Below are 17,056 nucleotides of genomic sequence, written 5' to 3'. Positions count from 1 at the left end.
TATGAAAGTGATGAGAATAGCCCAAATGAGTCTTAATTAAAGATGCAGCTGAAAAGATAACGATGGATTGTGTTCGCTAAGAGGTTTGAATAACATGAACCTTCCTTCACTAAGGGGAAAACCACCGGTTCATGCATCCGATTGCATTTTGAAAAGGGGCTCCACATAGTGTAATTATGCCTTATTTGTGTGCGTCCTTTCTTTTATTGCCAGTTCTTCTGGAAGAAATAGCAAGTCCTATTAAGGTGATTTATCATAAACATCATTTCCACTCCAGTTAAGTTCTTACATTTACTACTTTAATTATGCTGCAATTATCACCTGTTGAACCAGAACTCTGTGCTTCAAAAGACTGCCGAGTGACATGGGACCCAGTAACTACTGCATTATCTTAGTTGTAGCAAATATAAAATGGTGCTCATTTCCCCAAATGAGGTGACTGGTTGCACACTGAAAATGGGGCACATAAATGAATACCATTGTGTGTGCTCAGATTAGAGACAGATGTATCACATCCAAATATAAGGAGGAAATAAGATCACTCACTACACAGTATTAGAGTTTTGAGACATTCCTTTCCTGGCAGGGCAGTGGAATTGTGTTTTAAGTGTTCATAGAATTCTCCCAACAAAACAGGAGAAATTTGGCAGGAGTAATAGAATTTTAAGGCACAGGGCTGTCTGTACACAAGTCTAGTGGCCCATACCTGAATTGCTCACCTTTCTCGAACAATGCTCAGTCTGACTCTAAAGACATTTGGAGGAAAAAATGTATGTAAGGTCTTGGTATCCCAACATAAGTGTATCTGTCTATGTTAGGTACTGGTATAGTTTCTATTACCATATTATCTGAGCATATCTGGCCTGTATCACTTAAAATAAAATATCCTGTACAGGTCAGGTTAGCTCCTTAGCTTGTGAACTCAGAGCAGGGGCCGCTGTTTCTTAAATGTTTGGAAAATTATTAGCAAGTTGTGGGTGCTACCATAAGTAGTAATGTTGTTTAATTTACACTTTTTCCAATACGTAAAATGTATTTAACTATTGATGCTAAAGCTGCACTGTTTCCAGAAACACCACCCATATACATGTTTATAGATATCTGTAATAGTCCGGTGAGGGGGTCGTGCCCTCTCAGGGGCCGTCGGGAGCCAGGCCGCCTCGCTACACGGCCCCAAATCAGTCCTCGGGTTCGGGAGGTCTCGGGGTTCCGCCCCTCAGGCGGGGCTAAACAGAAGGCAGCCTGCCGCTGCCAGGAGCTCCAGTCCTCCGTCAGGGCTGGGCAGCACCAGTCCTATGCTCCGGTTCTTGCAGCCGGAGCTGGGCACTAACAAAGTCAGAAAGCCCTGGCCCTTAGTCAGGGCGGGGCAACAAACAATAGTTCAGGAGGGCTCAGGTCCTTGCAGCGGGAGCTGAGCACTAACAAAGTCAGAAAGCCCAGGCCCTTAGTCAGGGCGGGGCAACAAACAATAGTTCAGGAGGGCTCAGGTCCTTGCAGCGGGAGCTGAGCACTAACAAAGTCAGAAAGCCCAGGCCCTTAGTCAGGGCGGGGCAACAAACAATAGTTCAGGAGGGCTCAGGTCCTTGCCGCGGGAGCTGAGCGCACAAGCAATAGTTCAGAGCTCAGGCCCTTAGGCAGGGAGTGAGCACACAAGTAGTGGCAGCCCAGGCCCTAGGTCAGGGCGGGGCAGCAAGCAATCAGTCTCTCAGAGGCCCAGGCCCTTAACCAGGGGCTGGGTCAGTTTGTGGCAGCCCAGGCCCTAGGTCAGGGCGGGGCAGCAAGCAATCAGTCTCTCAGAGGCCCAGGTTAGGGAGGAGGAGAGACTGCCACCCGGCGTGGGGTGGCAGGGGGGAACACAGGCCCACCCACTCCACTGTGTTCCAGACCGGGGCCCTATCCGCAGCAGTCCGTCTGCCACGGGGGTCAGTGGGGATCCTGACCGCAACACACTGACATAGGCTCGGGGTCTGCTATCCCCAGGCCACTTCCCATCTCCTCCTCCATAGGTACCTGCTCATCGCTGGGCTCGGCAGCGGGGTCCCACACCATGGGCTCCTCGGTTTGTTGAGGGCTGTCTAGGTCGGGCCGCTCCTCCGGTCTCGGGTCCGGCTTATGCTCGGGTCGCTCCTCGGGGTACCGCGCTCGGGGTAGGCTCGGCCAGTCCACCTCGGGGTACCGGGCTCGAGGGAGGCTCGGGTAGTCCACGTCAGGGTACCTGGCTCTGGGAAGGCTCGGGTAGCCCACGTCAGGGTACCTGGCTCTGGGAAGGCTCGGGTAGCCCACGTCAGGATACCTGGCCCTGGGGAGGCTCAGTCCGTCGGCGTCAGGGTACCTGGCTCTGGGGAGGCTCGGTCTGGCAGGAGCCCGAGCAAGAGCGTCTGTCCTCTCCAGCCGCTCGGCCCCAACTGAGTGCCGGGGCCTGGCTTTTATACTTCCGGTCCCGCCCCTTGACTTCCGGGGGGCGGGAACAGGTGGGGGTGGCTCCGCCCACTTGGGTGGCGGTTCTGGTTCCTCTCTCTCAGGGGCACTCGGGAGCCAGGCCGCCTCACTACAATATCCCAGACTGTCACAGGTTGGAGTAGAATGAATTAAAATGAGGTCAGAGTATGGAGGTAGAGGCAGAAAGGAGCTGATTGAAAAGATTAGAAGAAGAAAAGTGGAGGAGGGAAAATTTCAGGATTCAAGGTTCTATTTGCCTATTTCTCTCTCTGACATTCTGGTTTGATTGCATTCCAACAGAAGTGTGATGATTCCATGATAATCAAATGCAGTAACCCACACTGCATGAAAAACTGAATGTATTTCAGATATTCATTGAATTGTTACTTCCTAACCTCCATATAAGGTATGGACACTGCTTTACACTGTGTATGTGAACTGGCCATTTAAAAATCGATTTGCACGTAGTTTGTAAGCGTCTAATTTATTAAATCAATCAATTCTTCATAAATGTGTGAGAAGACAGATTAATTCAGGTTTACATATAATATGTAACTTATGCAATATTTCTGTTGACTTTTGTGTTAATGTAGAACTTGACACTAAAAACTGGGCAAAATTCCTCACCCCCTACCACATTTATTGCCCCCAAAACAATAAATCATCACATTTCTGTTGTAAAGGGAATGGTGCATGACTGCAGATTGCATATATTTTGCTGTTTGTTGTCAAAATATTCATTTTTAAATTGATTTTTTAAAATAATTAATTTACTTCCTTTTCCCCCCAAACCAGTTCTGGTGTATATATTTAACGGTTTGAGGTAAAAAAAAAAAAAGCACATTTATGAGTCTGAAGTAACATGAAAGTTAGTATTCCTGTCACCCAGAGACTGAATTACCATGGGAAATCCAGATTCAAGGCACAGATCTTGGGCCTCCATGTACAGAGCTAGAGCTCTTTGGCTTCCTTTCTCTAGGCACTATGGTTCATTCAGAGCCAAGATGCCGTTAGCTCTGTTACCTTTATATATCACATTGATTGGTGGTCTGTTTTCAGCCAGTAACAATAAAATAGCAAAACAGGAGTAGTCAAGCGTAATCCCTCTCCTCCCCTTCTCCACTAACATACCTTGCATCCAACCCCACTGAGTTAAAGCAAAGAACCTGCTAGGGCTTGAGTGTGTGCACGTCTTTAGTCCCACTCCCATCTTTCTGGTTTCAGTGCCTTTGCAATATGTAAGGGGAGAAGAACATGTGGCCTGTAGCCCCTGCTGATGATCTGCCTTCCCTCTAGAAGATACGTGAGCAGCCACTTCTACAGCTAACATAAACAATGCTTTTAATGGGCACCAATTCTTCTCTTGGAAGCTAGATCCTCTCCATAACATTCTCACACTGACTTCAGGCCTAGAAGCCAAAGTCCATTTCAGGATCCAGATCTCCCAGCTCTGTAGCTTGGAGATTGAAATAAAGACTGTATTAGTTTTTGTGATAGGAAATCTTAAAAACTGTTCCTCCCTCCCCCTCCTCCCCCCACCCCCCGTGGGCAATAATTCAAAACACGGCAGCATCAGATTCAGTGAGAGCACTAGGATGTCAGTCACAAGGGATGGGCCGCAAACAAGCAGGCAGAAGTACTGGGAATTACTTGACTGATTGTCCCAGCATTCACACCAGTGAGTACAATGTAGCTAGGTTTGAAAGGATTAGATTTTTCAATAAATGTCCGTTAACGTCGATTTCGCCAATCACACGGTAACTGACGAAAAAATATTTCCTTCAATAATAATCAAAATGTACAGATAGGCAAAGTAAAAAAAGTTACTTTAGTATGTAATAGTGTCTGATATAAGGATATCTACTTTGCGTATTTTGGCATGTGATGTTGGCAGTTTGTTATAGAAGTAACTTTTCATATTGCAGTTTAAACAACGTCAACTACTATTAAATCATTATTGTCTGACCGCCCCATAATTTCTCGCAATTGTGAAAATTTAAAGAGATAAAAATAAAAAATTCTTAACACATAATTTGGTACCACTGTGAAAATTACACTGCCCTACAGCCAAAATGCTTCTGAAATAAATGTAGTCAAACTTTACTAATTCTGGGTCACTGAGAACGAAAATGATGCTTAAAATTGTTGATTGGCTCTAGTTTTCAAGATATGCTATTGGGTCAGTATATATGACCCTTGACTTGGGAATGGCGGAGGATAAGTGAGTTATAAAGGGAAGGGATCTCAATTTAAACCAGAAATGACTAAAATACATCTTTGACTGGATCTATGAATAAATCTATGACTGGGTTTGGACAGTACTTGCTTTTTAGGCAAAACAATGAATGATGCAATCTGAAGCTGGTATTGCGTCATACATGATATGAATTGCATCATGTTATTCCTAGAAGTCATGGATGATGCAATCATAACGAAGCTTACATCACTCTGCTGAACAAATTGCCCTATATCAGCTCTAGAAATCATACAGTGTCGTGCTCTCTTATTTGTCAGTGTTTGATTTTGCAAAGGGACACATTTCTGTTTGGCCAAAGTGAGCAGAGATGCCTCGTACTTGTGTGAACAGTGCAGATAACTTCTGCTATGTTTGTGGTGAAGTGACTTTTGCATCACAAAAGCGCAGTATAACCACTATGGTTAAGAAAGCCTATCACCTTTATTTTGACTGCAAAATTGGAGATCAGGACAAGAGGTGGGCCCCACACATATGCTGCAACACTTGTGCAACAAATCTTCGCCAGTGGTTGAACAGGAAAAGGAAATCTATGCCTTTTGCAGTGCCAATGATTTGGAGAGAGCCAACAGATCATACCAGCAATTGTTACTTCTGCATGGTGCCTCCAGTTGGGAAAGGTGTGTCAAAGAAGAAAAAGTGGACTGTGCATTATCCAAACATTCCATCAGCTATACGCCCAGTACCCCACGGAGAAGGACTGCCGGTTCCCGATGCACCAGAATCATTCTCACTTGAGTCAGATGAGGAAGAGGAAGAGGAGGAAACTTCTGGTCCTGAACCATCAATGTCACAGGACCCACATTTTCTCCCATCCTCCACACCTCACCTCATAACACAAGGTGAACTGAATGACCTTGTCAGGGATTTGGAACTACCCAAGAATAAGGCAGAGCTGTTGGGCTCCAGACTACAGCAGTGGAATCTCCTGGCAGGTGATGTTAGGGTTTCCATGCTCCATGACCGTCAAAAGGATCTTGTCCCATTCTTCTTCATGGAAGGTGATCTTGTAGCCTGCAACAACATCGATGGTGTGATGGCAGCCCTCAACATCGTTCACGATCCAGATGAGTGAAGACTGTTCATTGATTCATCGAAGACGAGTCTTAAAGTTGTTTTACTGCATAATGGCAGTGTTTTGCCATCAATTCCAGTTGGTCATGCAGTCCATATGAAGGAAACCTATGACAACATGAAACAACTTTTGAGGTGCATAAACTATGACCAACATCAGTGGCAGCTTTGTGGCGATTTGAAGGTTGTTGCTCTCTTGCTTGGTCTGCAGACTGGATACACAAAGTACTGCTGTTTTCTCTGCGAATGGGATAGTCGTGCAAGAGATTCCCACTACATCAAGAAAGATTGGCCACTCCGACAGTCATTGGAGCCTGGGAGGAAAAGTGTTCAGCATCCACCACTTGTTGAATCAAGGAAGATTTTGTTACCACCCTTACACATCAAGCTGGGTCTGATGAAGAACTTTGTCAAGGCCATTGACAAAACACAAGCAGCTTTCAAGTACCTCCGTGGAAAATTTCCAAGGTTAAGTGAAGCTAAGATAAAGGAAGGTGTCTTTGTTGGTCCTCAGATTCGTGAACTTCTTCAAGATGATGCATTTGACCATGCACTGCGTGGCAAGGAAAAGACGGCATGGAAAGCCTTCCAGTTAGTGGCAATAAATTTTCTCGGAAACAACAAGGCAGACAACTACAGGTTGTTGGTGGAAAACCTCCTCAAGGCATACAAAAGCCTTGGTTGCAACATGTCACTAAAGATACATTTTTTGCACTCTCATCTAGATTTTTTTCCACCGAACTGCGGAGCAGTGAGCGACGAGCACGGCGAGCGATTTCACCAGGACATTGCACCAATGGAGAAATGCTATCAGGGCAAATGGAGCCCATCAATGCTTGCAGACTATTGCTGGACAGTGACAAGAGATGCTCCATTTAATGAATACAAGAGACAAGCCAAGAAGCGCCGAGTAGACACTGAATAGGACTAAACTATGTACATAATAGTTTTTTGCCTTTTGTTTCATAATAAATTTTATTTATATAACCCTTTTGCTGATTTTTAAAGTGTTACATAAACAGGACAGGTGGAAATATTATCATGTAAAGCAACCATAAACACATGAAAAGACCTAAGTTTACAATTTATGATTAAAACTCTACTATCTACACAATATACATAGACATAAAATGTAAAAACTTAAATATCTTAGAAACAGTAGCCAATCAGTTGTTTTAATTGTCATATTTGAATTCAGCACATCAAAATACATAATAAATAGCACATTTTATCTCTGAAGCAGACGACTTCTCAAAAATTGTAGACCAGTGTTACATCAATAAAAATGAAAATATACTTAAAATAAACACCCATTGAAATGATAAAAAAATTGAAATCAATGTCTGCCAAGTCTAAATGTAGCCACTGAGGAAGGCATGCTGGTAAAATAAAATTAAAGCCAGATCCTCAGCTGTGCTTAATGTCTTTTTCAGGTTGTTAAGAATGTGATAATCACACACCATTGGCTTATTTATGTAGAGTTATTGCAGGGCCTGAAAGAGCAGTGGCAAAAATTACTGTTAAATTTCTCTCTGGGATATCTATGGTTGCTTCCTCTGTAGGTGGAATCTGGGAATCCACCCTCTCCTAGGAGTCATCTTTTCCTTCAACTGTATTTCTTAGAGACAACTTCTGCCTCACTTCTGATCTACCTGCTTGTGTGTCTGTTCCATTAGAATATGGCGTTCCGTATCAAGACAGTATGTAACATATTTAAATGACCTCAATACTGCTGATAGGCATGGTGTTCCAAAAGATGGGCTAGAAAGGTAATCATACCAGCATTAATCTATCCTACAGCTATGTTAGAATAAGAGAAAAATATTATGCTGCAGTTATGTACCACAGCTTAGAAAGAGAACCATAGATTCATTGCTCATATTAATTCATAAACAAAGAAAACACATTGTGCAATGTTTGAAGACTCGGGAAATGTTGCACAGTGTAGTGGTTGGAGCCAGGCATTGTGAATGAGGACTCCAAAGTTCTCTCTTTCTGTACCACAGACTTGCGCCGTGACCTTGGGCAAGACAGTTAAGCCACAATTCATCATTTCTCTCCACCATGCATAGTTGTGCAAATTGGGTGGTAAGATGCTACCAGATGAGAATAGTAGCACAGTGAACTAACTTTTAATCATTGCCTGGAACCCAGTGTCATCATTTACACCAATGCCTCGGTTTTTGATGCCCAATTCGAAAACACTTTTTTGCTTGTTTTCCCAGAGGTGCTGAGCTCTGAATGACTTTATTTGGAGTTCTGGGTGCACAGTGCCCCTGGAAAATCAGGTCCAAAGTGTCAATATTGGGAAATTAAAAACTGAACCACCCAAAATTTGAGGCCACCTCTTTCAATTTGAGTTTTAACCTCTCTGTGCCATCTGTAAAATGGGAAGGAATAACATTTGCCTCATGAGGACTTTGTGAAGCATCATTCAATATTCACAAAGTATTTGATTTCTTATGACACCTATCATATGAAGATTGCATTTTATCTATTTCATATTAATATGATATAAGTTTATTTCTTTGCCCTAGTAGTTGTTGCTTTTATTTTATTTTTATTTTTTTGAGTTAAGGCAAGCCTTGCCTTATTTTGTGGGGATTTGTAAAATTAAAAAATGGTTCCATTCTCAGCAAAAAAATATTCCTTTATTTTAGAAAGGAAATGACATTTTTTCAAATTTTGAAATTTTAGTTTGATCAAATTTGATCTTAAAACATGGAAATTCCAAATTTGTAATTGAGATGTCCCCCCTCAACCCCCCCCCAAAAACCACAACCAAAAATCCAACATTTCCTCTGAACTGTGCAAAAGGCAGAATATTGTAGAATAAAATAGGAAATTATTCTCTGTGAAACCACATGGAAAAAATGGCTATTTCTGCACAGCTCCATTGCCTATTTCTCTTTCCTTTACTGGAAACCTGATTTTGATGGATTTTGAAGGATTAGATCTGGTTACTGATTTGTTTACTATGCACCCAAGGGAATTTTAAATACCTGCATCTTGTAATGTTTCCCTTCCCTGCCTTGCTTAATAAATAGCCCTGAACTGCATCAGATTCCTAATACCTTGTCAGTTGTTATAGAAAAGACTCCTGCTATTTGCAGTAAGTGTGAAAGTTCATCTAATTAATTGATTTCAGTTCATTTGGCATTAAATAATTCCCAGAATTCCCATATGTTTGTACAATATGTGCAACAGGGGGAATGATTCTCTGAAAGCAATTAAATTGCTTGTTTCAGAAGAGCTTGTCATTGGTCATTCACACACATCCCTACTATTACTCAGTCAGCAATTACACTGAGCCACAGTGACCATGGAAGGCTGCCAGTGACCATTATTGAGGCTATTCTGTTTTAGTGATTGTAGCTCACAGTTTACTTCTTCGGGAGGAGTTTTAGGCCACAGGTGCATTGTCCCAGTCCATTTCACATCATCCTCCAGCCAGCCGGACAGACGTCTTCCTTTCTTTTTGTGAGAGTGTTTTGTTTTCTTCTTGACACTTCAAAAACTTGACTTATTGTGAATCGTCACCAGTAGCCTGACTAAAACTCTCGATTCACAGCCCCTGCGGGTAAATGTAGTGTTATTTGCAGCTTAACCTATATTTTGTTCCCACTATGGGAGATGAATTATCCAACTTTGTGCTGGAGGTAACTTTGGCAAACGCCCTCCTTTCTCTTCTCTTCTCTCCCCCCCCCCCCCCCCACCTGTATTTTGTGTGTTTGTCAGCAGCATCCATTTGGCACAGGAGGCAAGAGTTGAAGGATGTGTGCCTGTTGAGAGTGAGATAGGATAGAGATGCACCTACCAAGTTAAATAACTAGGGTTTAACTCATTCTCTGGAAATATGCTATTGTTATCACTTCCAGCAGCAGCATCAAAACGGAGATAAGGAGATAAAATGCACCAGTCGTTCCTGAGTTACAGTAGAGAAGGGAATAATTGAACAACTTACCCAAAATAAATAAATAGCAGTTTGTCTTGAAGGTTTCTAATAATTCCAAGATCATTTCTATGAATCTGTAAGAAACTCAGTGCATCTTTTATGAAAGTTGTTTATGAATGACGTTTTGTGCTGTTGAGAGAGGTTTCTTCATAGTACCCTTAGGTTTATTTATTTATCTCTGTTTAAATCAAATGTGATTGGTAAAGGGTAGCATTCCTTGCTGGTTGATTTCATTTATTTAATTTTTCAAATGCTTTCAAATTACTTTGAAATATTTGAAAGAAAATACTTATTTACTTTCAAATATTTAAATTTATTTATTTTCCTAGTAGTGAATTATTGTGACCCATTCATGATTCTTGAAAAAATGTGGTAGTCACAAGCATAATTAAAGTACTTTGGATGAATACATTTTGAGACTCTGGGTTGTTTCTGAGCCATTCATTTGGAATACTTGCATAAGCTTAAGGATTTTGCTGGATTATTTTTAAATTCAGTGGGACTACCGATATATGGAACATTAAGCTTGTGCTTAAATGCTTTACTGAAGCTCCGCCTGTTTGTGTTGTGTTATTGGTTATCAAAGCCATGTGGTGATGGTGAGTTTCGGCTCCCTGATTGGATGACAGACTTTATACAGAGGAGAATGGCAGACATACCGAATTATGCGCTTCTTGTTTGACTTTTTAGATAAACAAACGTAACGATTTCTCAACTCGGGGGATTCGTGAACAATTAATATTTTGACTCCTGTAACAGCAGAGCAGAATCAGCCTATTTATTTGTGAATATATTTGTATACCCAGTTTTTTTCATTTAAGCCTCAATCCTTCAAACACTTGAGCACATATCTAAGTTTATTCACGTGAGTAGTCTAATTGACATTACTTAGATTGTCAACTCTTTGGGGCCAGGGACCATCCTTTTGTTCTGTGTTTGTACAGTGCCCTGGTCAATGACCAGGGCTCCTGTGTGCTAAAATGATATAAATAATAAAAATCATGAGTAAGGTTATGCACATGATGCCAATTCTTTCCTGTCTTATGTCTATGCAACGTCACTGTCTTCAATTCTATGGGCAGATTTTGGCCAACAGGTATGATAACATTAGTAATAAAAACACAAGCCACGAGGTTGAGACATGGACCCAAAATACAGTCCTCTGATAAAATAAAGACAGGGCGTAACATTTTAAATGATGCCACTTTTGTCTAAAAATTGAATCAGACCCTTTCTATCACTTCCATTTCATTGTTTTGCATATGCATTTACAATCCAGAAAGTGAGGGAAAATTGATTTGTGTGGGATGGAGATAAATTTAGGTCTGAATGGATGAGCAGGGAAAGAGATTCATATCAGATACTGTATATTTATAACTTAATGTCTGTTATCTCTCTATTACCTATTTTGTTCTATCGGCAGAATATAAATATGTTCTCAAACCAGGAAAATCATACTCAATCTGGGAAAATTTGTGAGAGGCTGTATTTTTACACCATAATTTGTTTTATCTTTACTACTATGAAAATATTGTTGATGACAAGAAAAGAATTAGATGGTGATATTGCCAGCTGGTGCATAAAATAAGCCTTACTTACATAGAGTAATATTAACATTGTATTTGATTTATTCAAATGGAAAAGTACTTAAAGAAACAAAATCCTGAACTGACCAGTGGAGGATGGCTTATATGTGGCCTAATAAGTGTCTTTCACATCCAGCTTCAGATTCTATACTGAAATTAGCACAGTAGTTGGTTTTCCGTTTTGTCTGTAGCCAAAATCTGAGTGCCTCGACCATCTGCTACACAAATATTTTAAATATCTGTGTATTGCAGTTAACATAAATTAATTCCATTTTGATAAAAAATGCTAGAAAAGTGTTCATTCCTTTTAAAAAAGACTTTGAGATTTTTTTTTCTTCTTCTCATATTTATTTACATGTGAAGTCTACAGCCAGAAGGCACAGAAGTTCTTCTTGGTCCAGAAGTCACATGTGGCCCTCCAGATGTGACTGTCACCACTCCTTTTGCCTTGACTATACCGCATTGCGCAGAAGTAAATTCTGAACATTGGAATATTCACTTGAAAAAAAGAACACAACAAGGGAAATGGGAGGTAAGTTTAAACTGCCCCTCTCCAAAGGCCCTACTGATGATGAAAATATAAGATACAACCATCCACGCTGAACTTAGAGCTAGTCAAATGGGGATGGTGGGAAGAGACAAATCCAGATGTTTTTAAAATCCTTTCCCCCCACTGAAATTCAAAACTGATGAAAAATTTCGCTGCATTTTATGATCTTGTCCCTGTCATGTGATTTACGTTTAGCTTCCCAAAGATCACATGACAGGGGTCAGTATCAATTGACTCCTGTTGTGTCTGCTGTTTCTAAGCCATTAAGAAATTCAAGTAGGTCTAAACTCTCCTTGGAGACCCACCCATAGCTAAACCTGACCAGTTGGGCAAAACTTTACCATGATGGAAAGAGAGGTAAGGAATTCCTTAAGAACTGAAGCATAAAGTTTAATATTTTTACCCAACATTTCTAGAGTAGAATCTTCTTGGACCTACATATTTCATGCCATTGTATAATTCCATTTAATTGGTTGCCTCAATGGATTACCCTGTGTCAGTAATGTGTACAGGTTTATTATATGCTGCATAAAGTAGTTCCCATTTTCAGTTCAAGCTTTCAACGTATCAGTTGACTCAATTGAGTTTTCCCATTTTTCCTCAAGAGGTGGAAAAGCCCAATAGTAAAACCATCCATGACTTTCTTAACCTTCTCTGCCTGCCCCTCCCCAAGGATTTTATCCTATTTGTTGCACTTCTCTGCCTCATTTCAAGTTCAACATAGTTCTTCTATACTTGATGCTGTTGCATTCAGTACACAGTCGGTTCCATCAGCACTGGTTGCCAGTATTCAAGGACTACTGAGGAAGAATGAAATATTGCAGTGCAAATTCCCCAAACCATTTATCTCATGACAATACAACACAGCAAAAGGGTACGTGAAGACAAAATGTTGTATTTTTTTTTACCAGAATAAACATTATCTTGATAGATGCTATAAGAGGATGTTAGCTGCAGACTGTTGTTCAAGGTTTGCTTATTGACTTCCATCTTCAAGATAATTTCTTAACCTGACATTAGGAAAAATCAGCTAGGAATCCAAGAACACTTAAGAAGATGCTAAAATTACTTATGCATCATGATTATTACATTCTGCGCACAATGGATTCTGCACAATATATAGCCATAAGTGCTGCTGCTGACTCAGGGCTAGATTGTGAACACTTGAATGAGTAAAGTCTATGCAATCTTTCCCATAAAGTATTTTACGTTTCAAACAAATTAGAAAAAATGAAAAGAAACTAACAGAAATGTCACAGCACCTGTTCTAAAAAGCCGCCTGATTTTGAAATATGGTTTTCATTATATAGGAAGTGATGTCCATGGAAGAGGAAACTACTTCCTGCTACTGCCTATTGGATCCTTACGCCTGTCACATTCTCTTAGACAGCTTTGGAACTTACGCTCTCGCTGGGGAGCCCATCTCTGACTGCGCAGTTAAACAGCTGAAAGTGGCAGTGTTTGGCTGCATGTCTTGCAATTCGCTGGATTACAATCTGAGAGTGTACTGTATGGACAACACCCCTTGTGCATTTCAGGTACATTATTTCAACTCATGAATTTTATTTTAGTTATTTTTCTACAGAATTGTGATCATGTATTATTTCTATTACTGTAGCACCTTAAAGCCCTCGTCATGGCCGAGGACCCCATTCCTCAGCCCTATACTAACATAAAACAAAAAGATGATCCCTTGCCCACGGAGCTTTATGCTGCCACGTGTCATATGTGATTTAATTCACTGGCGAGGTCACTGGACTGGAACTCAGGAGACCAGGGTACTACTCCCGGCCCATCCACTGACCTGCAGTGTGTCTTTGCTCCCAAACACTTAAAGTGTGGGAGAGGAAACAGAGGCACAGAGATATGAAGTGATTTACCGAGATGCTCTCTCAATATGCATTTGCGCTGCACCAAGTACAATGGGGTGTTACTGTGTGATACAGATACTAAAATATCGGTCGCTTCCCCTGTGATGTGTAATATTCATCAGGGTCATTAACCTTTACATTCTCATTAGTCATTTCTCCCTTTTTTTTGAATTGCAGCAAGAATTGGTAGGTGTTTTTTGACCCTTTCCATAAGAGTTACACAATAATTGTGCATACTATCTTTTAAAAACCTCAAATGGAACCCTGTGGTAGTTAATCAAAATTAATTTTGATTTTTTTCACATGGTGTTTCTGTAGAATTTGCCTTATTTGGAGTTTGCCATGGCTGCAGCTGTAATAAAACACTTGTCGTTCGGGAATAGAGATGAAGACAGTTGTGACAGCTGATTTTTATTTTTTTTCCGATTCGTATTTTACATCACAGAAACATGGCTCTCTTAACAAAGCACACTCTAATATCACTATGTTTTTAATAAAAGAAAAGCCACCAAAGAAAAGCTAGTGGTAGCTAGAGAAGTATGGTAGCTCTGCACTCACTGCCGAAAGATGGATGGTATGTACAGCTAATGTCTAGTAATATTTGTATGCAAGGTCAGAATTGGGCCTTAGAATTTCATTCAGATTTATCAAGACAAAGGCACATATACACACCCCTAACTTGCACTGGGTCAGAAACTCAGCTGGTATAAATCTGTGTAGTCCATTGACGTCAGTGGAGTGACAAGAATTTTAATCAGCTACGGAGTCTGTCCCATTGTTGTATGCATGTATGCCATAATAATGAATGTTCAAAACAGTAATACTACAGGGCTTCAAAGCACTTTAGCAAGCAGAAATTCCAGAAACCAGTATTCTGCAACAGAAGAACTGTGAAAATGGCACATATGGGAAAACCAGAAACAAGTTTCTTATCCAGAGCAAGAGCAACCCACTATTGTTTTTTTCAGACTCGTTCTTATAGCAGGCTATTCTCTTGCTGAATGATTCATCCAGCCTGAACTTTATTGAAAGAAAACAAACAAAACAAACAAAAAAGCTTGATTTAATAGGACCATTTTGGTTCAAAAATTGCTGCTGCATTCAGAAAAAAACAATGAAGGAGACTAGAGGGTTTTTCCCCCTTAATGTTAATGAAAATAAATAAGTAAGACATGTCTATTTATAATTTAGATCTTACTTATTCTTAAAACAACTTTTAAAAAAAATCACCATTTTTTCCACTTATAGAAACCAGCACATGTTGTCTGCACATAATAAAACTATTATATATTTATGAAATTCTATTTTCTCTATAAATATCCTATGTCAGTTCAGTGCCAGCTTGCTTTTAAATATAGAAATTGAGTAATTATCAGAAAAAACGTCAGCAATAGATAAATAGAAGCACTGATCTGAGTCAGGGCTACTGGGTTCTGTTGCTCATTTGCAGTACAAGCTTACATTCCTCGTTTGTGAAATGGGGATATTCCTGCTCTTAATATAGGTGTTTTTAGCAAAATCAACGAGGAGTCCTTGGGGCACCTTAGAGACTAACAAATTTATTTGGGCATAAGCTTTTGTGGGCTAAAACCCACTTCATCAGATGCATGGAGTAGAACATACAGTAGGGAGGTATACCTCCTTGGGGCAGGAGTAGTCTCTCTTGATACTCTTGGCACCATCTGAGGTACAAACAACACTAAAGGTGACATCATGGAGTAACCACAAGCCCTGAGTAAGGTTGCACTGCTCCAGGGACCAAACTGTAACTGTGTCGAGATTGAATCTCTGATTTCCCCCTTCCTCTAGCAGGGAAGTAAACTGTGCCAGCACTTTTCCATGTACACCTTACTTCCCCCTACACTCTGCCTCAGCTGCTCTGGCCAGCATGTCGGAGATACATTAATGCTCCCCCCCACAGGATGAGGAATGGCAGCTGTACGATATCTGTGATCTGGGCAGTCTCCACAGGTGCACCCTACTCTGCTACTATTATTTGTATAGGGCTAAGTTGTGACCCAAGAAGAAGTGTAGGGGACTGACGTATAGGAAAAGATCCCAGCCAGACCAGTCCAGATGTGTGAAGCTGCAGCTTTGACAGGTCCCAAACCAAAGGAATCATCAGGTTTTTCCCCTCTGCTATTCTTTGACATGTATTATTTTTTCTGTAGAACATGGATGCATGTGGCATTTAACACATGGGGTGCAATCCTTGTCCCACTCAATTGAATGGCAAAACTCCCAGGGCCCTATTTATAAAGGTATTTAGGTGCCTAAAGATGCAGATAGGAACCCAGTGGCATTTTCAAAAGTACCTAGGTACCTGACTTCCATTGATTTCTGTGTGAGACAGGTTGATGTGCTCAATCCAAATCCTGGGGGACTGGCATCCAGGTCACAAGAGCCACCATACAAGCAGGGGAAAAAGGACTGATTGATGGCGGAGAAGGGGCAGTTCGGTCCCTCTGCCTCAGTGTGGTCCCTACTTATCAGTGCCAACTCACCTTATCAGGGCTATGCAGCACAGACTGCATTGCTGCTGCCTGTTCTGTTGTAGCAGCACTATGGATTCATTTTCCAGGGCTGTCTGTCTGGCACCTTTAACGAGCATGCACATGTGTTTACTATTGATATTTTCAATAGTAAAGACCCAGTAAGCCTCATCTTTGTTTTGTTTTTTCTTCCCGGCTCCTGTAGGAAGTAGTTTCAGGTGAAAGACACCAAGGAGGACAGTTGCTGGAGGAACCTAAGTTGCTGCATTTCAAAGGGAATACCTTTAGTCTTCAGATCTCCGTTCTTGATATCCCCCCTTTCCTCTGGAGAATTAAACCATTTACTGCATGTCAGGTACTTGTCAATATCATACTTTTTAAAAAAATTCAGAGGCAGTATGAATTTTTACCAGTAAAGGTAGAGTGCAGGCAAGGTAGCTGCCTCTTTTATTTTGTTTTCCTAAGAAAAGCGTGGATTTAATCTCTGAGCAGCCAACAAAAATGCAACAATGATTGTGAGAAATAAGGAATGAAACATGTCCTGTAAAGCACAGTGGTTGTAAATTTCTCTCAGCTTACAGAAACATGCTTTTATTTTCCCCCACATTGCATTTGGCCCCAGCTAACTTCCTACATTTGGGCTCAACATCATCATTCCCGTTAAGAGCAGTTTTTCGATATCAGTAATTGAGTTGTCATTCCTGGACTTAATGCAAACAGTGAATGATCAGCTGAAATGGAGTGCATGTCTGTATGCATTTGAATGTCATGGGTTCAAACCATGGCATGTATACATTTAGGCTTAGAAATGATAGAGCAGCAAGTTCTCCGGCCT

The 17,056-nt window shown here is 41.0% G+C and overlaps 1 protein-coding gene across 1 annotated transcript in view; it reads left to right on the top strand.

The window, feature by feature from the left end:
* The window catches only part of UNC5D (unc-5 netrin receptor D), a 159,709-nt gene that overhangs the window by 123,889 nt on the left and 18,764 nt on the right, over positions 1 to 17,056 (top strand). The window contains exons 11-13 of the mRNA XM_065398784.1: positions 11,672 to 11,840; positions 13,169 to 13,396; positions 16,427 to 16,576. Of these exons, the coding sequence (XP_065254856.1) occupies positions 11,672 to 11,840; positions 13,169 to 13,396; positions 16,427 to 16,576 (547 nt within the window). The remainder of the gene's footprint in view (positions 1 to 11,671; positions 11,841 to 13,168; positions 13,397 to 16,426; positions 16,577 to 17,056) is intronic.

The sequence above is a fragment of the Emys orbicularis genome, chromosome 2 (genome assembly GCF_028017835.1).
Source record: "Emys orbicularis isolate rEmyOrb1 chromosome 2, rEmyOrb1.hap1, whole genome shotgun sequence".
Lineage (NCBI taxonomy): Eukaryota > Metazoa > Chordata > Testudines > Emydidae > Emys > Emys orbicularis.
This window is presented reverse-complemented; position numbering and strand designations above follow the sequence as displayed.